Consider the following 24,251-nt stretch of genomic DNA (forward strand, 5'->3'; position numbering starts at 1 on the left):
AAATAGAAAAAAACGGTTTTCAAGGATCTGCGTTTTTAAACTTAGCATTCCTGTCAATACCATTTTATTATTGCCAGAGATCTAACTAATAATCTCAAAAACTTTGCATCACAGATGGCAATTAAAAAAAAAAAGAAACGAAAAAACTGCCCTTGAATCAACCTTAAATATTAATCTATACCGTTATTGAAAAAAAATCCAGTTGAGTGCTTTATGGTATATTTAAGCAACTTGCTATGAGAAAATAATTTTTTTTTACCCGAAAATATACGGCATATCAAATTTAACCGATAACGCACCCGCTCAAAACACCAGGGTAATAAACTTAGCTTATAATATCGGTTCATGCATGACCTATTAAGTGCTAAGAAGATAAAACCCAAACGTCTGATTGGTTGTTATCAAAAAACATTAAAAAAAATTTAAGTGTGTTCTTAAAAAATACCCCAGATGTGTCTTTGGGTTAATGTACTAATTCTTTTTTTAAAAATTTTTTGTTAATGAACAGAGCAGATAACAGTACAGTGACTGCAATTCTTTAGATTAAAGTTATTATTTTTTTTATGATGAAATCGGTGATAAATTAAATAATCTTGTTGCTAGGAGGTCCGCTTGTAGCGTCAGAGGATGGTAGAAATATTAGATTTATTTTGACTTAAAAAAAATAAATAAATATATGAATTTTAGAAAAAGGTATATCGTTGCTTAATATTATTCTGGGAAATATTAAAAATTGTATTAATAACAATTCAAAATATACAAGATCGATTTTGGCTTGAGAATAACTAACAAACGAATGAAAAAAAGAAAGAAAGTACTAGAATCAATAACTTAATTACTTAATATTATAATACACAAATAGGGGCGTGTAATGCTCATAAATTGTATATATGTTAGAATAATTATACTTAAAAGCGCATAAAATCAATTTCATATATATATTTTTTTTTTAAAAAAAGACTTACAAATGTAAGAATTCCATGAAAAAATTTAAACAAAAAAACCATCATATAATGAACTAAGTATTGTTCTTAAACATGTTCAGTTTCGTTATGTTCATATATGAAATAAATTTATGTTAATGAATAAACATAAATTAATGAATATTGAAGAGAAAATATCTGTGTGTGCACAGTTATCTTTTTCGAATCATAAATGTTATTTTTAACTGAAAAACAATTAAAAAAATTTGTGAAAGACTTTTTGTATTATTCATATGTTAATATGAAATACAATTTTACCAGTCATTAACAATAAATAAAAGAGTTCAAACTTAGCTTCAGAAGAAAGCTTACTTGAAATTTTTTTTTCAATTTATCTTATATGCTATCATTTTCCCCAAAATCATAGTTCGGAAAGTAAATAAATTAACAGCTGTAAAATAAGTGTCTATTATAGCATATTGCTCTAAATTAAGGCTACTTGAGTGATTTAATAGGAAGCTTTTAAGGATAAGAATTTAGAATTTTTGACAATGTTTAATATCATAAGAACATATCAACTAACAGTACACATATTCAATTCAATCTAAAATCTATTCATCTACTTCTGCAGAACGAGTACTAATATCAATATATCTAGTACAATAAAGCTATCTAAAATTGCTTAGTATTTAATTCTTGAAAACTTAATAAAAACTGAACTGTAGCAGTTATTTCTATGATAATACGTTAATTTTTTTCAGTCTAAAATGCTTTTTTTTAAAATCAATGCAAGCTAAAAGCAGATCAAAATAAAAAAACATCCTGATTACATAAAAAATCACAATGCTTTTTAAAAATCAATGCAAGCTAAAAGCAGATCGAAATAAAAAACATCCTGATCACAAATAAAGCTATCTAATATCTTACAAAAAAGTGGTTAAATTACAGTAAAATTTCTTTTCTATATTTCTGTAGAATGAATTTCATGCAGATGATATAAACAATGAAATGGAGATATTTCTACTTCTTATAAAAAATTTAATAACTAAAATGTAGACACTGTTCATGTGGTAATATAATTTTTTGTTCAGTCTGAAACGTTTTTTAAAATCAATGCTGTCAAAAAAGAACATATAAAAAAGAACATTTTGATTTATCTAATTTGCTTTGTTAAAATTGTTCAGATTCCTTGTTCATTGTGATATTCATTACGTCTAGAACAAAAAAATCAAAACCTATTTAATATTAATTCAATATTAATAATATCATAAATAAGGATCATAAACTCTTTTTTTTCCTCACATATAATAACATTTCGATGAATTTGAAGAAAAAGAATTTAAAAAACTAAAATTAACAGTTATTGAAGACAAAAATCATATTAAAAAAATCTCTATCGCCATCTCAAATCGATAGAGTTAGTCGATATCTTAAAATCTATATTTATTCCTTTATTCCATTTCAAAGGCATTCATTCTATTTTTAATACTCTTTCTAAAAAAACACTGTTAGAAGGAGAGATGACGTTCTAATAAAATTATTCTCATAAGTACTTAAGAAAAAGAGAATAAAAAGAACGATGCGCAGATTGGAATGAAACATTTACCCATTGCAGCCAGCCATCTTTCCAACTGCTGACGTCATTCTACAGCCAAATCCGTAGCAGCATTTTCTTTTTCTTCATCATCTGGTCAAGGCCAAGGACAGGATAGAGGCTGCCGCTTCGGGATATCGGGAGAGTTTCCAGAATTGGCTCTTTAACACTTGATTTAAAAACATTCGTTTGGTATACGGAGTGTCATGTTATTTTACATTGGAAATTGCGGTTAGTGAAATATAAGTCGTAACTGCTTTTAGGATTAACGATAAAAAATATTATTTTATAAATTATTCATCACCATCTTAAGTAAAAGTTACTAAGATAACTTCGAAATAATTTTTTACTCAAACAATAAAAAATTTAAAAAGTGAGAGCAAAAATAAGAAAATAAAATGTATTTTGATAAATTTGTATACAGTATTACGCTTGATATTTTCTAATATATGTATCTTGTGAAATCAAGAGGGTTCCGTATTTTCAATCTTAAAATGAAAGCTAATGAAAAGAAATTTTTAATTTTTTTCATTGCAATACTGGTACCGCAGTGGACTGATCGTTAAGACACGGTTCCCAGCAGATCACCGAAGTCAAGCATCACTGGCTGCGGTCAGTGTGCGGGTGGGTGACCACTTGGATCAGTCTGCGTAGGGACCGAGGGTGTGCGGTATTGGTCCTCGTTAAACTGTGCTACCGTAAAGTGCTCGACTTCGCGTGCAGGTCGTTGGGCTACCGAAGCAGGGGTGCCATCCCTTCTGCAGAGGATCAAAATTGCGATGGCTTGTCTTCGGATCATCCTCAGGGATGTTTCCCAGACCGTCGCCAATAGCCCATTGTGAAGCTCTAGTGCGACGTAAATTAACTACAACAACAACATCATTGCAATATTGTTACAACTTTTTAATTTTTCTAATTAACCGTACGAACCCAACACATGACCGATAAATTAAAACAAAATAGGCAGACACCAACATAATGATGAAAAACAACTATTAATTATTTATAATTATGTATTATTTCAGTACAATAAGGATGAATAGTTTTTAGTAATTATGTTTACGAAAAAGTGTTAGAAATTGTTCAAAATATACATTATTTTAATATTATAGTAGTAAATAATTCTTAGAATTAATTCATAAGGGTTATTCCGAAACATCTTACAATTCTGAAAACTGCAAAGAATAATTCAAAATTACACTTTATTAAGCATTTTAAAATGAATTATTCTAATGAATTAATGATCATTCTTAAGAATTTCATATTTTGTGTATTCAATTCTTTAAATGACATTATGAATTTGAAGAAAAACAGGAGTTTAAATTATAAGGAATAAATTTTATAATTCCAATTCTTAGTTAATCACATTGTCTGTAATTATTTCTATTTAAAATGTCGACATTTAAATATAATACAATGCATAAAACGATAGTTTAATTATTTCTATAGATATGAAACTATTTTATCTCTGGAGTGACAAATGATCATTGACAAAACATCACTGGCATGACAAGTCTGTATGGGCCTTGGCTTTCTCTAAACATTTCTCCATGTTGTTTAAATTGTTTCTAAATGAATTATTTGTAATAAACGTAAATAGTAAGAAAACACGCCTATTGAGGTAATTTGTTTTTTTAATAAAACTATTACTTAAATATTGTATTTATATAATCACTTTCTTTTATTTTAATTCTGACACTTTTATTTTAGATTCTGCAAAAATCTTTTCTTTTAAATCTAGGAAACACAGTGCTACACTGTAATAATTTGTAAGTAATGCTAAAATTTGAAAGTTAATTTTTACATATTTCTAAACATAAATGTAAAACTTTCCTAATACATCGATATTTCTGCATCTGCAATTTTAAACCATTATATTCTTATACCTCTGGCATGGACTATGAAATACTAATATTAAACTTTGTCAAATGAACATAAATTACCATTAAAATACTAATATTAACTACATGAAATATTTATATTTATTTTTTCAGTGAAAATTAAAAAAAACAGGGGCATCTAGACTTATATTTTATTACATAACCGTCGTTGAACAGCCGACGACCCAATTGTGGGTTTACGACTACCAATGTTCAACTCCGCAGCCCTGTAATTCTGAACCCAACCCAGAAGACAAGACAATCAAGTGTTGGCAGAAATAAAGTATTGGGAGAAATTTCCCTTCGTGGAGGACTTTTCGATGGAACTAACCCGCATTTGCATTACATGGAGTGATAGACCATGAAAACCTCCCACGATTAGACTAATTGCAAGGCGACTCTAAACCATTATCCGTCTACCACTGAGGATATTTTACATCAGCACTGTGGTTGGTGCAAGCCGGGTGCGGATTCATATCGACTAGCCATAGCTGGGATTTGAACCCGGTTTAGTGGGAGGCCATCGCTCTATCCCCTGAGCCACCACGGCTCTCTAGACCTCTATTTTATTTTATAACCGTCGTTGAATTTTTGGGTTCACGACTACTAATGTTCAACTCCGTAGTCTTGTAATTTTAAACCCAATCCAGAAGACAAAGGAACTCCTGGATCAAGTATTGGGATAAATTTGCTTTCGTGGAGGACTATTTGATGGAACTAACCATTTGCGTTACATGGAGAGTAAGACCACGAGAACCTCCTAAGGTTAGTCTGACGACAAGAGGACTCTAACCCATGATCCGTCTATCACATATTTCACGCCAACACTGAGGTCGGTGCAAGCCGGGTGCGAAATTCGTATCAACCAGCCATCGTCTAGACCTCTATGAAATTTAAAAATGAATTTTGAAATAGTTATTCAATTGTTTCTCAATCTAAAATTCTGCACTTGTTTACATCATTTAATATTTTCGCCAACTTTGCGAACGTCAATTGTGCTTGCGAAAAACCCGAAAAATAACAGAAATTATCGCTGTTGCTCCCATATTCAGATTTAAAAAAGTCACCTTCGCCAAAAGAAAGATGTAATCCGATATCAATTGACTGAAATAAAAAAAATATCCAGAGTGCACATGAAGGTTATTAAAATGGCTCATCAGGAACAGATGAGATATAGTTCAAGGTCAGCAACCATTAGCTAAAGATAGCATTTATTGATTTGCTTTAAAGATCCTTTTTAGAATTCGCAATTTTTAGCTTTATCGGCATAGATAACTTCGATTCTTAAAGTCTCGGTTTAAATTTGATACAATGTGTTAGCTGGAAGGTTTTTTTTGTTTACATTTACCGAGCTATTTTAGTAGCAATATATATTTAAATAAAAAATTGGAGTGCTCATCGCAAAAATTTTAGCAAAAATAGCATTTGCTTCGTTGTATAGCAATGGTATCAGTGAATTTGATTTTGATGTAAAAATTTTCATTTCGTTGGTATTAATATTTCCATTTTTTGGCGGTAACTGTTTCAAGAATTCACTATTTTACCATTGATAGGTCCTGATAACATCTATTCTAAACGTCACCCTAATTCAATACAATAAAATCTGAACTTTTTGTTTAAAATTCGTGATCTTATTTTTTGCTGCATTTTTAAATTTACACTGTTTTAATTCCCCAGCATAAGCAACAGTCTTGCTTTGAGAACTACATTACTGAAATATAATTGACAAAAATCAGATGTTAAAATTTTCAAGATGATTTTTTAAGATTATTTTACACTTAGATATTTTTTTTTCAAAGAGTCTCCTTTCATTATTATGTGTAACAACAGTTATTTTAGACTGTTTATTATGTATAAACAGTCTTGGGTACATGGTCAGCTGTAAAAGTATAAGAATATTAATTTGTTTTATCGCATTTTTGAAAGAAAAAAAAAAAGGGTTTCAGTCGGAAAAAAATTTTTTTTAAACGAACTTTCTCAACATTTAAACACTTTTTCTTGGTAATGCAAGCTTAGTTTGTCAGTTTATTAAACATTCACTAATAAATGTTGAAAAAAAATCAAATTGATATGAAAAAAAATTCAATTGATATTTCCAGTAACTTAAAATATCAATTTAATTTTTTTACTAAGTTGTATTTATAATGATACATCTATTTTTTTTTATGATGATATCAGAATTTCAAGTTTTTTTTTATTATTAAAATTAAATTAAATTTTTATAATTCAATTATATGTTGATCCAGCTTATTAGTGATAATTTCTTTAATAATTTTAGACCCCTCAATATCATTCAGTAAGATATTTTTGAATAATTCTTATCCCCTCGCAGAACTATTTTGTAATAATTAATGTACAGTTATTTTCAATATTTCAAACTAAAAGTTTCTAAAATTATGATTATATCATTTTAACATCACGGAGCAAACATTCTGGTAAAACTACCGTATTGTTAATAAAAACATTTCTAGTAAAAAAGATAAAAATAAAAAACATAATTTTGGTTATAAAACTAAAATATACGTTATTCAAACCATTATTACAATAATTTTTCCGTTCATATGGTAATGGTTTACTGCAAATTGAGGTTTTCAAAATTATATTTCTCATTAACCAAACATTTAGTAAAAAATACAAAACTAGAAAGCAAATTTAACCGAATAAATGGTTTTGATACCATGCTCAAAGGCATCATGATAAAATTACCATATTTCACCACATTTACAAAATTTAATACATTTTATAAAACAATATTTTATTATGAATTTTACCAAAGTCATTACCAAATTACCGTGATTTTTTGCGTTCCCATAAAGCTAATAACACGGTAAGTTTTACCATATTCAGTCAGTTTTTGACCATTCTTTTTTTCTCAATGAGTACATTATTATTTCTGTATTTACTGAAAACTACAAGAAAGAACTAAACTCTACATCCAAGGTTAAATTTTAAAAAAAAGATAGAGGTTATTTTTATGATTCAGTTTTCAAAAACATTCTCAAATTTAAATATTTACATTAAAAATAAATAAAAACGAAGTAAACTTTAAATCGAGGTGTAAATATGATTAAAAAATAGAATACTTAGTTTATGATTTAGTTTCTAGAAATATTCATAAATTTTAAGAATAAATTTCAATAAAAAATGAAAGAGTCTAGTATTTACTGAACACTACAAGAATGAACTGAACTCGACATCCAAATTTAAATTTTAAAAAAGAGATTATTTTTATGATTCAATTTTAAAAAACATTCCCAAATTTAAATATTTACATTAAAAATAAATAAAAACGAAGTAAACTTTAAATCAAGGTGTAAATATGATTTTAAAAAAAAGAGTTTATGATTTAGTTTCTAGAAGTATTCATAAATTTTAAGAATAAATTTCAATAAAAAAACGAAAGAGTCTAGAAAAATGTCGGGAATGAACTCATAAGACTCTTTTCTAGACAGAAGGAAAACAAAAAATTAGACGAAGACGCACTGACTCTTGACTTTGTCGGGACTTTTCAAGTAAGCGCGTGTATATTATCTGTACATATTCAACCAAGGTTGACCTACAGACACGATACTAGCAAAAAAAAAAAAAATTAAAATCAAGATCCAGACATATCAATATAAGTTATTATTTATGATAGTCAGCTATCACAGCTGTCTAAGTCATAATGTTACAATTGATCTTCAAACAGTATTTTTGTGAAAGAAATCATTTCAAAATTCACTTAAATAGCTATGGTTGCAACATTTTATGGGAAATAAGTAGTTGTTCGCAGAAGCTGTTACGATAAAATTTGATATAATCATTACAACAAGAAAGTGTTGTTACAACAGTTGAACATAAGGTATCAGCATTTTGGATGCATTAACTCTAATTCAGTGTCTAACTTTTCTTATATGTTTGTCAGCATGAATAAAACTGGTCAGTTTATTATCACTTAACTTTTTGTCACGTGACACAAAACGGCTCGGTTTATAATATCACTTAACTTTTTGCAATGTGAAACAAAATGGCTCAGTTTATAATACCACTTAACTTTTTGCCGTATGAAACAAAACGACTCAGTTTATAATATCACTTAGCTTTTTGCCATGAGGAACAAAACGGCTCAGTTTATAATATCACTTAGCTTTCTGTCATGTGAAGCAAAACGGCTCAGTTTATAATATCACTTAACTTTTTGTCATGTAAAACATAGCGGCTCAGTTTATAATGTCACTGAACTTTTTATCCTGTAAAACAAAGCAGGTCAGTTTATAAATCAAACTTTTTGTCATGTGCATCAAAACGGCTCAGTTTCTGATATAAGCTTTTGTCATTGGGAAAAATATGACTCCGTTTTGTATGTACTACATTGCTTTTTAGTTAATAAGATCGAAAAGCCTCAGTTTTTAATATTATTTAACTTTTTGTTAATAGAAACAAAACAGATAAGTTTTTACAATTACTCAACTTTTTATCTATTAGAATAAAAGGACTCAGTTTTTCATATTCCTTAACTTTTTGACAATAGGAAGAAAACGGCTCAGTTTTTTAGCTACTTAAATTTTTGACAATAATAATAAAAAGTTTCGTATCTTAACTTTTTTTCAATATGAACTACAAGATTTCAGTTTCTAACATTGCATGATATTTTATCGGTAAGAATAAAACTAACAAGCTAACTTTTTTATTTATAGGAACAAAGCGGCTCAGTTTTTAATGCAATAAAGAACAAAAATATTTCATTTTCATTAGAAAATTCAAAACTTTTTTTTATCCATTGATAAAAAAAAAATTCTTTTAATTTTAACCTAGTATAAAAAATTAACTTATATGTTTGCAAGTTTTTTTATGCATATGAAATTAAATACACAGTTTTTTTAAATAAATATTTTTTTAGAGTAAAGAACAAATAAGTTAAATAACAAATCATATGAATTAACAATTTTGTGTAAATCACAGTGATAATGCAGAGGACGAAGTTTTCAGAAGTTGATGTATAATTTTGACGTCAATCCGACAAACACAGGTTTAATCACAAATTTTGGATTGAAATAAAAATCAATCAAATCCGTTCTATAGGAAAATCAATAATTCTTAGCGAGATCTTTACTTATCTTTTAGTTTACTCAGTATTTTCGTCTTCTGAAGTCGGTTCAAATTTCAGAGGTATTTAAAAATTCAATACTTTCTGAACACACTAAGTTCCTAAATAAGAGATAGCAGACAAATCTACTTTGTAAAATAAAATAAAAAGTAGATTTTTCTCTTTTTTACTTCATTCATCGGAAATGTAAATTTTATGATCACTTTATAATTGTGTTATTATTAACATACTAAGCCTAATAATTTTAAAAAAAATATAAAATAAAATTAAGAAATCTATTATTTTGAAAATATTACTTATAATGATCAAATGTGCAGCTCAAAAGTAGAAAAATATCTAAATTTGAAAGCTTTTTTAATTTTTTTTAAAAACTTCTAATAGAATAAATATCAAAGCAAAATTTTAAAATAATTTTACAAAAAATTAAAACATAGCATAAGATAAAGGAAAATCACTAAACAGCTTTAAATGAATCTGAAATATTTCATAAGAAGATTAATGGTTACAGTAATTAAAAAAATTGCTTTATCATCAAACGAAAAAGAAAAAAAAAACTCTAGATAAGGTGCATCCTTGGCCTTCAAAAAATCTACAGGAAAATAGCAACCCAAACCTTGAAATATAAACACAAAAATTCACAATCGAAAATTTATAAACGACCTTCCTTAAGAGTTAAAGGCGCTCTGGCTACATTCCAAAGATAGTTTTTTTTTTCGCTTGAAAAAAAAAAAGTTCTTCGTTGCCAGGCGGTCTCGCAAGAACGAAGTCTTTGTCTGAAAAATCAGACACAAAAAAAAAATTTTTTCTTCAAAAAAAAGTTTTTGTTTATTCAATAATATTTAAACTACAAGATCCAATTTTCTATTCCATTAAAAAAATTATAAAATGGAATTTTTGAACTTGTTCATTTATTCTATTCCATAACAATTAAAAAAAGCCGCACATATAGAGACAAACGTGAATATTATCTAACTATTACGAAAAAAAATATATAATTTTATAATAATTCAATAAACTAACTTTTTATGAATTTAATAATTCCATAAACTTTGTTTGCTAATTTTCATACTTAAAATTATCACATTTTGTTATAATAGTGATAATTATAGAAATTAAGTTCTGATAATAATGTTAGTCGTAATTAAAAAAAATTATTATATTACTATACTTCTAATAATTTTTCTTAAGTGAATTTTTCCGGAAATCAAAAAAGCGATGTGTCTTATTTAAATCGTAAAAATGAGCAGAAAGAAATAAATAATTATAAAATTATGCTTTATCGCTTTACAAATAAATAGTTTTATTCAAAAAAATTATACGTATTTTTTAGCCGCATTTCAACAAAATTTATTCCCGAATATACATTTTTAAAACATCGAAAAAAGCAAATAGTAAATTATTTATAATAATTTACTTTGATCAAAGAAGGAATTAAGATAAAAAAAAAGATTAAGAGAAAATTAAGTCAGAAAAATTACACTGTCGAGCTACATTACTGTTCAAACTCAAAAATCACACGTAATCAGAGAAAATTATTTTATATTCATTTGATAGTTATAATTTTGACTTAATTCTCATAATATTAATGCTTCTAATTGCAGAATTTACAAATTTCGAAATGTTCGTTAATAGTTTCAGTTATTCCCAAAATCCATATAGTTACACAGTTTTATGCAACTGCATTTTGAAAAACATTTACTAGCACATTTTTAAAATGCTAACATTACATCAGCTAAAATTTAAGAAAACATTTCTTTTATATGAAAGATAAACAATAAATCACATTCCACACAATTTTATCACAGAGTTCAATTCTTAAAAACATGTTCTTTGCTTTGTATACAAATCAGTCATGACAGAAATATGAATTTTTTAAAAATGAAGAAAATCCTTGTTTTTTAGGTAACCACGTTTTTTTTTTTAAATAAATGGTAATTAAATCAGAGTAACATAAAATAAATACAGTAAATTACATGCACAAAGATTGAAGAGCGTTAATGGAAAAACATGTTTTTAAAATCAGGAATCCTTGTTTTTTAAGTAACCATGCTTTTTTTATTTTTTAAAGTTAATTAAATCAGAGTAACACAGAATAAATACAATAAATTACATACATTAACGATTGAAGAGCGTTAATGGAAAACATGTTGAGGGCCCTTGTTAAAAAACGCTTTACATAAAACCAAATTTTGAAGAAAAAAATACTTGGAATTTAAGAAAACGTTCTGTTTTACTATATAAAACGGTTATTATTTTATTCTAATCTTCGATCAAGTGGTTTCAATAAAAAAAAAAAGGTTGTTTTGCAAACGATAGCAGCTTTTTGTTCCTGCTGTTCCTATAGATTTTAATAAGGATTAATTCATTCATTCTGTTTATTCATCAAAATTTCATAACATGTTTTCTTCTAGCTCTTCAATTATTTTGAACAAAATTGTACAGTTCGTTAAAAAAAAATTACTTCAAAAAATTCTTTAACTGATTTTAAACAAATTTTATTCTTTAAAATATTTACCTGGTTGATATTCGGGTGGCATGGTTTCTATGAATTACTTTTAGATAATTATAATTTTTTTTATTATTCCTGATTCTTCTACGATGAATTCTTTTGTCTTCTTAAAACCTTAACTGTCACTAACCGCGTCTTTCAAATCAACTTAAAATTCTGATCTAAGCTGTAATGAAAAATCTATCATTTCAGAGAAAAATAAAAACCACAAACTAAATATATTCCGAAAAGATGAAATGTCCAAAATTATAATAGAAATACCGTTGCTAAAGTGAAACCACGTGAATTGAGTTTGGCGACGGATGATGCTGTATTTTTCCGCCGACCTTGATTTTCTGAGGAGGCGATTTGGTGCGCACACTAAATCGCGCATGCATGAGTTTATGTACAGATGAATTAGCTTGATCAAGCTCAAAAACTAAATTATTTAATTAATCCTGCATATTAATAATCTTTGATCTAGGAAATTACAAATTTTAAAGATAAAGTCTATAAAACTTTATAATCTCTCTCCTTGTGTTTAGATTTTTGTAAAATGAAAGGAGTTTAATAGGAAGAATATAAAGGAAACAAAAATTTTCTAACTTAAAAAACTAAGGGTTATTGATTTTAAAATAAATAAATAAAAGATTTTAAAGTATTTTTCTACGAGTATATATACTTTTTTAGTAAAGATAACATAGATAGAACTCGAACTTTAGAGCTTTATTTTCCTCTTCTTTTTTTTCTGGAATAGAGTACAGTATATGCCAGTATGATGGCGGTTAAAAAGGGGGGACACAAACTTTTAAAATCTTATAATTAAGAAATGCTATCAAACCCCAAATTCGTACACGTAAATTTAATTTATTATTTAATCAATAAAATAACTATTTTTACGTCTGTGCAGTGTAAATTTTTGTCATTCTTTTTAAATATATTACATTTTCATAAAAATGGCACGATTTAAACATGCAAATTATTAAAAAAATTTATCAAATAAAATATTTATATATATTAGCGCATACAATTTCGTTAATGATCAAAATCATTTTTAATATTGTAATGGTAATGATTATTTATCAATATACGATTATCAATGATTTGAACTCGACGTAGAAATAATCTACAAATAAAAATTTAATATTTTATAAAAAAACTGAACAGATTAATTACAGATCATTTACTAATGGTAATCGTTTTAAAATCTTCAAACATACTTCAATGGGAATTATAATATATTTGTATCAAAGTTAAAGGGTTGAAAGTGAACAGTTTTTTTTTCTTTCTCTTTTTAAAGATCAAATTGAGATATCATTATAGAATTCGACGTTATAATGAGTTTGTTTCATACCATACTAATTCCAAAAATCATACAAAATAAATCGTGTTGCAAATACTCATAATTAATTTTAAACAATGTTCACTTAATTAAAAATTATTATAATTATTTAATAGTTATCGTAAACATCGATAAATTATTTTGCAAAACATTAAATTGTATAAATAGAAATACCGATAATTACAGCATTTACTTTTTTTTTTTTTTTTTTAAATGCACTAATTATAAATTTTTTATAAACAAAAACATAATTTCTTATATTTTTAATTAAATAATAGGTTTAAATCAGCGAAAAATAAAACTTATTTTAAACCCCAAATACAAGCTTATAAATTTTTTAAAATAAATTGAATTAATTCCCCAATAAATAATAAATTACATAATTCTGACATAATTAAATAAATAATAAATATGTAATAAATATCTCTTTGCTTTTAATTATTTTTAATTTAATTCATTTTTCATAATAGCAAACCAAATGCACTATTTTTAGCATTGTGAAATCATGAAATTGTGAAGTATATTTTCTTTAAAAATATTTTTATATTTAGCCTTCGTTGAATTTATTAAAAATATTAATTCTCGAACAAAAGATTTTAAATTTAGAAAATATAACACTATTTTTCTTGTCAATAGATGGCAGCACGTATATTTTCACTCAAATTGTGTGGAAAGAGGAGAGAAAGTGAGGAATGAAGATAAATGTAGCGGAGTTACACTGACATACTTTAATCCCTCCTAACTTTTTCTGTACCAGTTTTCTAGAACTTGAGGTCGTTGAACGTATGACCTGATCATGATTTCACTTTTCATTTCCCCCTTCACTTTCACTTGCTGATGGGAAACCAGTTCAACCGCTCACTACTTCACACCGAACATTATTTTTCAAAGAACTCAGAAACCTGTAATTTGTTTAATGTCTGCATCCTTCAAAATTTTTCTTTCATAAAAAATAATTAAAAGCCGCAACGAATTGAAAAAGAATGAAGTACAAAAAAATTTTTTAAAATGGTTATTCATTGCGAAGTGGAAATTTGAGTTCAGGGTTTTAATTTTGAAATAAAATATTGTCATTTACAAAATTTAATAATTAAGAAATTTTATCAGTTAATATTATGATTCTTATGAACAAATACTTTGATGCATAATTAATGATATATTTATTTATAAATTAATATGATTTAATATTAATATCATTACATTTATTTACAATAAATTATAAGAAAAAGTGTACATTTATGACTTTTTAAATGGGGCTCATATCAATTTCTACCTTAACTTAAACAGGGTGCGTAGCCTTTTTAAAAAGTGCTTAAATTTGCTTATTTTTGATTTACGTTTTTTAAAAGCCCTTAAAAGTGCTTTTTTTATTTGGTGTTTGTAAAATGTGCTTAATTTTTTGTCTTTTAAGAAGACATTTTTTCTTTGCCGTATCGATTGTCGTCTTAAATTACAAAAAATTCATGATTTTTATAATTTTTTTCTGCAATATTTATCAAAAATTAGTCATTTTATGATGATTATGTAAAGTTTTTGAATTTTATTGATTTTATTTTTATAAATTAAGAACCTTAAAGGAAAGAAAAAAATAATTTTTGTTACTGCACAGATCCTAGTTATGATTTTGTTTCTTTTCCTTTTTTGGAAAGTGATTAAAAATATTTTTTGAGTGCTTAAAAAGTATTTAAAAGGTGCTTATTTTTTGATGAAAAATCTGGCTACGCAACCTGTTAAAGGATAGTTAAAATATATTAAATAAGAAAAAAAATAGTAAATTAAAGCATTGTTTAAATTAACTATAATATTCTAAGTGAATTTACCACAACATTCAATGTAGAACATAAAATAGTGAAACTTTTATTACTTTTTGTAATTTATAAAAAACATATAATTTTACTATCGAAGATAAATTTTTGCTTTCAAAAGAATTCTTATAATTTTAAAGTTTTGTAACAATTAAAAGTAAAATTTTTATTTATTTGCATAGTTTTTTTTTTTTTTTTTTTTTTTTTTTTTTTTTTTTTTTTACGTTTACAAAAAAAAATAAAGAAAATAATAAATAAATCACTAGAAAAAGCAAATAAATCACTCCGTGACAAAAACTTTCCAAAGATTATTATAGTATATTTATAAAAATAATTAATTAAATTTTATAACATATATATAAATTTATCGAAAAAGTAATTTTTCTATTATCTCTCTTCACAAGTCAAAAATATTGAGTTTTTTTTCACATTAAAAAATAATTTGCATTTAAAAATTATTTGCTATTCATTTGCTTTTTAATTATAAACGCTTTATTATATTTAAATGTTTGTTAACAATTAATTAATACACAAAGGACTTATAACTTACACAAAGGACTTATAATTTTATTTCAATCCATTTATTTATTATATTTTCGAAAATCGATTATAAAATAAACCATAATTAACAACCCATTTGTAAAAAAAAAAAAAAAAAAAAATTGCATGCGTAATAAGCTAAGAGACAAAGCCTCCTTTTCCATCATTTCCCATCCTGGTTTAGCTTGAAAAAAAAAGGGGGGATCTGTTTCCATAGCAACGCGCCTAGTGCATATGTGCAGCCTTACTAGGTCAACGAACTTAGGCTGAGTTTCTCTCGTAACCCAGATTACCAAATTAGCCTGAGGATTTCGATGAAGGATTGGAAGTAGCAGTAGTGTGTCAGGAAAAAAATTGGTGAAATTGTATTAATTCCGCAATCATTTTTCATTACTTTCACTTTCCCCACAAGGAAAGCATTATTGAAATTCTTAGGCTAAGACGTTAATAATTTACGGAAACACTTTCTACTATTTTTTCCCCAGAAATCTAATAAAAAAAATCATAATTAACCGCGTAAAATAAGTAATTAAATTTTATTTTACATAAATATTTATGTATGAAAAGTTTAAACTGTTTAAATAATAATTGTTACATAATAATTGCACAAGGAAAGCATTATTGAAATTCTTAGGCTAAGACGTTAATAATTTACGGAAACACTTTCTACTATTTTTTCCCCGGAAATCTAATAAAAAAAATCATAATTAACCGCGTAAAATAAGTAATTAAATTTTATTTTACAGAAATATTTATGTATGAAAAGTTTAAACTGTTTAAATAATAATTGTTACATAATAATTGCACAATGAAGACATAATTGAAATTCTTAGGCTAAGACGTTAATAATTTACGGAAACACTTTCTACTATTTTTTCCCCATAAATCTAATAAAAAAATTATAATTAACCGCGTAAAATAAGTAATTAAATTTTAATTTAAATAAATATTTATATATAGAAAGTTTAAACAGTTTAAATAATAACTGTTCGTTTTGGGCAAACTGAAACAAAATTACTGAATGCAATCTAAACAAAATAGAAAAAATAATTAAAGAAAAACTGTTTTCAGATTTGTAAAATTACACTCAATAATAAGTTTTCAAGTTAGGTAAAAATTTAAGATAATTTTAGCTATTATAAACTTTTATAATACAGATTATGTATTCATAAATGTAGAAATTGTTTACATTAGTTGTATAACCTTAAATATAATTAATTAATATAGTTTGATAAGTAAGTAAAAATTAAAATTAGTATCATAATCATGGTATTAAGAAAGAAAACTTAAAATTAAGCTGAAATTTATTGCAATTTCGACATAAAATTAGCTTTGTCAAGCCAAAATAAGAACCAATACATATTTACAAACATTTCTAGAAAATCTGTAAAAGTGGTTTTTCAGCATATTGCTGTTTTGGGCAGGGAAGCAATGATCAGTTCAAATAATGATCCTTATCGATTTAAGATTGAAGGGAGAAAAAAATTAATTATAAATTTTTCCATGAAATGAATTTAAGTAAAACGTTGCATCACTTTCACATTTAATTGTTCACATACATAAGTTTTTTATTGAAAAGAAAGCATAAGTTTTCCACAAACACCTATAATTTAAAACTTAAGAACACAAACAATTTTAAGCGCAATGAATTAAAAATATGATTTTAAAATATAGATCGTTTTCAGTTAAATCATATTTTAGTAAATATGAAAAAGTGGTTTTCTCGTATTGCATTTCTACTGATTGGAAGCAATGTCACTAAATTTTGGTGCAAACGTATAACATTTTTGATTGTTGTTTTGTGACTGTTAATTTTAAAATATATTAAGAGAGAAAATGATAAATGGTTTTATTTAACTTGAAATATGTATTCTTTAAAAAAAAATTAGAACAATATTATGAAGATTCTATTCCTTCTATATTCTAGAGAATGTAAATGTTATAGCTGGGGGAAATGTCTAATTAATAAACCATTTTTAGAAAATCTGTAAAAGTGGTTTTTTTCTCATTATCTGCTATTGATCAGAAAGCAATATTAGAAAATTTTGGTGCAAACGTACGACAAATTAAATTTCTTAAGTGATATTTTTAGTTTAAAGCAAAAAATTTATGGCAAATGGTTTTAATTAAGTTGAAATATTTAGGCTATAAAAAACTTTAATCAATATTATAAAGGATTATATTCTTAGGAATAATATTCTATTTTCTACTCCAATTAATCTAAGAGTTGTAAATGAAAATTCTTTAAGTAGTAAACCATTTAATCTGTTAAAGTTGTTTTTCTGCATTGTACTCTTCTTTTTCAGGGAAGCAATATAATTAAATTTCGTTGCAAATGTATAAAAAATTTCATTTCCTCACAAATGTTTTAGATAACTAGAATACTCTAAACTAGAACACTATTGACAAATAACTTTAAGAAACTTGAATTATTAATGCTTTAAAAATTAAATCTATATTCTAAGAAGTAATGTTCCATTTTATATTGCAGGTATTATTGCAAAAGGTTAAAATTGCTTAAACCAATTTTCGCAAATCTGTAAATGTGGTTCTTCTACATTCTGGCCGGGAAGCAATATAATTAAATTTCGTTACAAACGAAGGAAAATTTTGATTACATCATTATTTAAAAATAGTTTTAACAAACTTGAAATATTAATGCTGTAAAAAATTGAATCTATATTCTATGGAGATGTATTCTATTTAATATTGCATGTAATATAGCAGTTGCAAAAGGTGAAAAGTGCTTAAATCATTTTCCGTAAATCTTTAAAAGTGTTTTTTCTGCACTATGCTGCTACTAATAGAGAAAATAGGCAACTAAATTTAGGAGCAAATGTATGGAAATTTTTATTTCTTGACTGTTACGTGTAGGATAAATTCGAACACTATAGTTTGGTTTTAATAAACTTAAATAATTTATGCTATAAAAAAACCTTAGTCGACTAATATTATTACTGTTTATGTATGTCCGAAATGATTTGTAATGAAAAAAAAAAACAAGAAAATAAATGTGAAAAATTTCCTGTGAAAAATAAATTAAACTTATTAGATAAGTTAGATTATTGCTCATTATCGATTAAATTAATAACATTTAATTTACCAATATAAACAATGTCATTCGTTCCTATATTTCAATCAATATTATTGTTTTTCCTGATTTAAATTTTTAAATTACAAAATTAGATTTAAATTACGTTTTTTTCGTAGTAAACAAATGCTATTAGTTTTCGTAATAAAACCGTTGTTTTTAAGTTTTGTCAATTATTGAGTAGCTTTTAAAAACAGCATGCATTATTAGAAACATTTATTTCGTGAGTAATTTTTAGTCCTAACTTGGCGTGAAAAAAAGCAATAAATTATGTAACAAAAATAACATACTACGTAACTTATATAAGAGACAAAGGTTATCTTAAAAATATTCAGACGCCTGAAAATGTGTTGCTTTATTTATTATTTATTTTTTTAATTTCTGATAACTCTTAAAAAGCTTATCAAATCATTAGACAAACACGTGTAGAAAGAAGGGTGATAAAAATCCCTAAAATATTCCCTTCAGTTAGATTTAAGTAGAACAAAAAAAAGAAGAAAAAAACTAAAGGAAAGAAAAAAAAAGGGTTGTGTGTGCGAAAATAAGTGAAAGTGGAGGTCAGGAGGCTACCTCAATCTATGGGTGAAAGAGCGGATGTCGCAAACTTCTACTTTCTAGGTCGAGAGTCAACGAACTATCGACCACAGCTACTCTCTACATTTTCCCTCTTTCTCTCTTATCTTCCCTTTAACAGAAGGGAATTTCCAACTGTTGGGGGAAAAAGTTTAAAGTGTTGAAGCTGTTAAAAAATTTTGTACATTGGTCATGAAGTAATAAATAGTTTTGTGCTATTTGTTTATACCAAAAAAATAAACAAATAAAATCTAAAAATTCTTTTATAATTTTTAAATTATTATTTCTAATATTATCCAAAACTGTTTGTTTTTAAACCCCATGAAGTTTAATTTATACTCATTCCATTACTTGAAATAAATAAACCTAAAAAGGATACATAATAAAGAAAAAGAATTAACCCAATACTTTATCCAAATACATAATAACTTTATACAGATTTTGCATTGCTTTTTCTTTGTGCAGGAATATTTATTACTTTATAAAACAAAAGTTCTACCAATTGTTTAAATAACACCATTAATATTTATTTAATTAATTATTAATTTTCATAAAAGTTTAGATTGATAAAATTTTAATCCTAGAAAACAATTAGAAGTGAGCAATGAATGGATAATTATCATTCTTAAATAAAGTTAAATGGTATATATATAAATATATATATATAAGGAAAAAATATCAAATTCTAAAGGCTATATTGTTTTTAGTTAATTTTTAGATCCTTTTTTTTAAAAAAAAATAGTATTAATTAATCATTAAACTTAAAGTTTAGTTAATCATAAAATTTAATTGAAAGTTGAATATTGTTTTCTAATTAATTAAAAAATATTTCTTTTAGTTATATAATATATTAATTAAATTAAAGTAGATGTTTTTGTAAAGTAAAAACAGCTTATGAAGCCAAAAACAAAGCAGTTTAGAGTAAAAATAAATACAATGTAAAAAGATGGAAAAAAACTATGCCACACTTTTTTCCGCTTCCCTGTTCGTTTTTCTCTCACATCTTTATTGTTTTTTTCTTTTTCCTATTTAGCATTTACTATACAAAAAAAAGAAGAAGAAAAAAAGAAGCAGAAGCTATTAGTGAAAAAATTAAATTTTCTATAGGCTATCAGGGCAGGCGGTAGATAGGTAAGTGTGTCACTTGCGACTGTTTATTCGCAGAATACTTTTTTGTTTTGTTCTCTTTTTATTTATAATCTATTTACAATATTTGAAAAATTAATTCTGAATAAATTAAAATAAACGCCATAAACAATGTTGACTTACTATCGTATTGAATCTTACGTTAGAGAAAGAGTACATAAATAATAAATATGACAATTTCATCAAGAATTATTATTTCTTTTAAGAATAATTTTACAGCTTATAACTAATGTAGTAGTATTATTTCTTAATCGTGTTTTAACTGAAAGTAAACAATGCAAGTACATTTTCAGTTAACAATGCGAGTTAATTTGATTTAAAACAAGATTAACTTCGACACGATGCAAATGTTTTTTTAGACAAATATCTGTTAGAGCATTTAAAAAAAATAGAAATTTAATTAAAAAATTATAGTAGTTGAACATGAGTCTAGAAAAAGACATATTTTAACAATGGTTTGAAAACAAAATATTTACATATGTAGTGGTTTTAACAAGGCAAATATAAATAATTTCATGAGATTCTTTTTAACGAATTTTTAAAATCAAACTTAAAAAAACTCTGTTATTTTAATTTAATAATAAATACAAAATTATAAATAATAATAAATAAAAATTCCGCAAAAATGAAAGCTAATTGATACAAGAAGAAAAGAACTTAGTTAAAATGACCGTACTATAAGGTAATAACATTTCTGGTAAAAAAATAATAATGATAATTAGGTATTAATAACCGAAATACACGGAATATAAACCATTCATTTAGTAATGTTTCCCTTTATATGGTAACGGTTTTCCGGAAATTCCGGTTTTCAAAATTATAGTTCTTATTACCACTTTAATAAAAAGATACAAAACTGAAAAGTAAATTTAACCGAATAAATGGTTTTTATGCCATGTTGTAAGGTATTATGACAAAAATTACCAGATTTTACCACATTTACCAAATTTTATCGCAATTTATACAACCATAATTAATTGCTAATTTTAACAAAATCATTACTAAACATGTAAAAAATTTGTATTTATATATTTTCATTCCTTTAAAAAAAACATAAAATTGTCGAATTTCATAGATTTTAAATACATTAGTTGTACTCTAAACACGCGAAAGAGATATTTGTGTGTGTGTGTTTTTTTTTTTTTTTTTTCAATTTTCTAATAAAAAATGTAAAACAATTTAGTTAGATTTTTATTCCAAGCTGTTTATGGGAGAAATTCGAATTTCTTTCTCCCTTTTCGTCGCACAAAAAAATCTTTTGCAGACATAATTTTAATTAATAGCAAGTAGCAAAACTAGTTCCCTGTTTCTATAACACATGAGTAAAATTAATGAGTATATCGTCTTTATAAAGAATTCTTGCTTAAGTTCTTCGTCAAATTTATAGAGTGCGATGGCCTTTTTTTTTCTTATCAGAGGTTAACAGCCAGAACAACACGTTAGAAATATGTTATCTTTCACCTCTTATATGCCCTGCCAATGCCCTAACAAGAAGATAATCCAGTTTAGCTAGAAAGAAAATAAGTTATCTTTTAGGTTCACAAATGTACATTTTTTTAAAAATTAGAACTTCAATAAATTGCAATATTAATACCGAGTACGTTTACACATGCTTTCAGTATTTAGATGTGGTGTAATAGCTAAAATTTTGATTCAATCATAAAATCAATCATTAGAATACTACAGTGAAATCGCCTGGAAAGACTACCTCTATATAGCGATCTCCTCTATATACGACCACTTTTGGGAGGCACGCAATTTTTTCCATTGACTTTGTGTCGAAGAAAACCTCTAAGAACGACCAGTGTAGGAAAACTACAACTTTGTCAAAAATGTAGTTAACTACAACTACAACAACTTTTTTTGAAAATGCACTGACTAACGGCCAGTGTAGGAAAACAACAACTTTGTTAAAAATGTAGTTAACTACAACTACAACTTTTTTTGAAAATGCACTGACTAACGGCCAGTGTAGGAAAACAACAACTTTGTCAAAAATGTAGTTAACTACAACTACAACAACTTTTTTTGAAATTGCACTGACTACTAACTACTTTGGAATTTAGCCACTACTTCACTGCTTTAAGGAGATGAACTTAGTTGGAGAACTTAATTTACAACTGTGTACACCTCAAAATAGTTTTAAAGAAAAAATTGGTCAACATTAAATATAAGGGAATAATTGAGAAATATTTATATACGTTTACATGAGTCAGTTTGTTATCTTAAAGCACATTTTTCAAATTTGTTCATTTAAACTTCAACTTTTTTTTGCTATTTTCGACAGCGAATATCTAATTTAAGAAATGCGAAATTACAAAATACTTGCAATTTTTTAATTGCTTAATGCTTTTTTTGTCCTCTAAGAAACTAAGTACATCGAAAATACATTCCCTTCCCTTGAAATAACATCAATAATTCACGAGTGTGCAAAGTGTGGCCAAAGTGATTAATTATCTAGTTTTCGTAATGGCACGTTTAAATATTAGTTATACGAGATATAAAATACGTAATTTCTGTTAACGCTAAGCTGCAGTCACAGGATCATTTTCTTGCATTCTTTGACAGACCTGTGAAGATTTGTACCTATAAAATTCGAAAAAACAGATGCATTAGAACCATGTTTCTTTTCTAAACTAGCGTTAAAAGTAGTTGTAGGGAATTGCTACAAACTACTGCTTTTTCTGCATCGGACTACTCGTTATACTACTTTTTAAAAAAGTACTACACTACACTACAATTTATAAAAAGTAGCGGCTACAGTAGTTTCTCTACTTGTAGTGCTCTTTCGAAAACTGGGAGAGACCATCAAAACCTCTCCCAGCGACCGGGCAAACCTCTGCACCACATGTGGAAAAGGCCAAATAAGGAAACACGAAAAAATATCAAAACAAAAAACAAAAAAGTAGATTAAAATGTATTCAAAATATTTGTGTGAGGCTCTTATTTAGAGATCCACTTTTTGACGAAGAAATCGTCTGAAAGAGATAGTCAAAAAGAGCTCTCAATAAGATGTTGCCAAAAAGAGCACTCAATAAGATATTATCAAAAAGAGCTCTCAATAAGATGTTATCAAAAAGAGCTCTCAATAAGATGTTATTAAAAAGAGCGCTCAATAAGATGTTATCAAAAAGAGCACTCAATAAGATGTTATTAAAAAGAGCGCTCAATAAGATGTTATCAATAAGATGTTATCAAAAAGAGCACTCAATAAGATGTTGCAATCTACAACCTCATGTTGCAGTCAGAAGGCACTAAAGGCGATGCTATCAATGATTTATTTTTTTTGAGTTGAAAGTTTAATCAGAAAAAAAAGTTTATTGTAGAAAAAGCTAAGCATCTTAAACAAACAAACCTCTTCTGATCTCTTAAAGCTAACTAATTTTTATGCTATAAATTTAAATGCATACTTAAACAAAAAACATAACAGTTTATTTATATAAAATAGTTCTATTAATCATAATTTGTAAATTTGTTTTTCACATAATTATATCAGTAAGTATTATTTTTATTGGCGCTAAGTTTCATTCATTGCTGACCAACCTCCATTACTGCGGAACAGAGAGTGGTCGCTCCCAAGAGGTTTCACTGTATAATGTAATGAATAACGTTTTTGTAACAAATATAAAAGAACCAAACGGAATTTTAAAATGCCATAAAATTTTTTAAAAATTTATTGTGGAAGTATTTTATCACGTTTTTGCTTCCGTAATATTATTTTTTTTTATTAATTAATTTTATTTTAATTGTTAAATTTAACTAAACTCGTTGAATTTTTTTAAT

The 24,251-nt window shown here is 26.0% G+C and overlaps 1 protein-coding gene across 3 annotated transcripts in view; it reads right to left on the bottom strand.

Moving 5' to 3' along the window:
* Positions 1-24,251, bottom strand: part of LOC107457247 (Ecdysone-induced protein 75B) — a 137,570-nt gene that overhangs the window by 93,733 nt on the left and 19,586 nt on the right. Inside the window, exon 1 of one of the 3 annotated variants that reach the window (XM_016075362.3) lies at positions 11,999-12,304. The exons of 1 other annotated variant lie outside the window; for it this stretch is intronic. In XM_016075362.3, the coding sequence (XP_015930848.1) occupies positions 11,999-12,020 (22 nt within the window). In that variant the 5' untranslated portion in view covers positions 12,021-12,304. Of the gene's footprint in view, positions 1-2,529; positions 2,604-11,998; positions 12,305-24,251 lie in introns of those variants that run through there. One more of the 3 variants, XM_071182235.1, reaches the window with a different exon arrangement.

This window comes from Parasteatoda tepidariorum, chromosome 6 (genome assembly GCF_043381705.1).
Source record: "Parasteatoda tepidariorum isolate YZ-2023 chromosome 6, CAS_Ptep_4.0, whole genome shotgun sequence".
In the NCBI taxonomy this organism is placed as follows: Eukaryota; Metazoa; Arthropoda; class Arachnida; order Araneae; family Theridiidae; genus Parasteatoda; species Parasteatoda tepidariorum.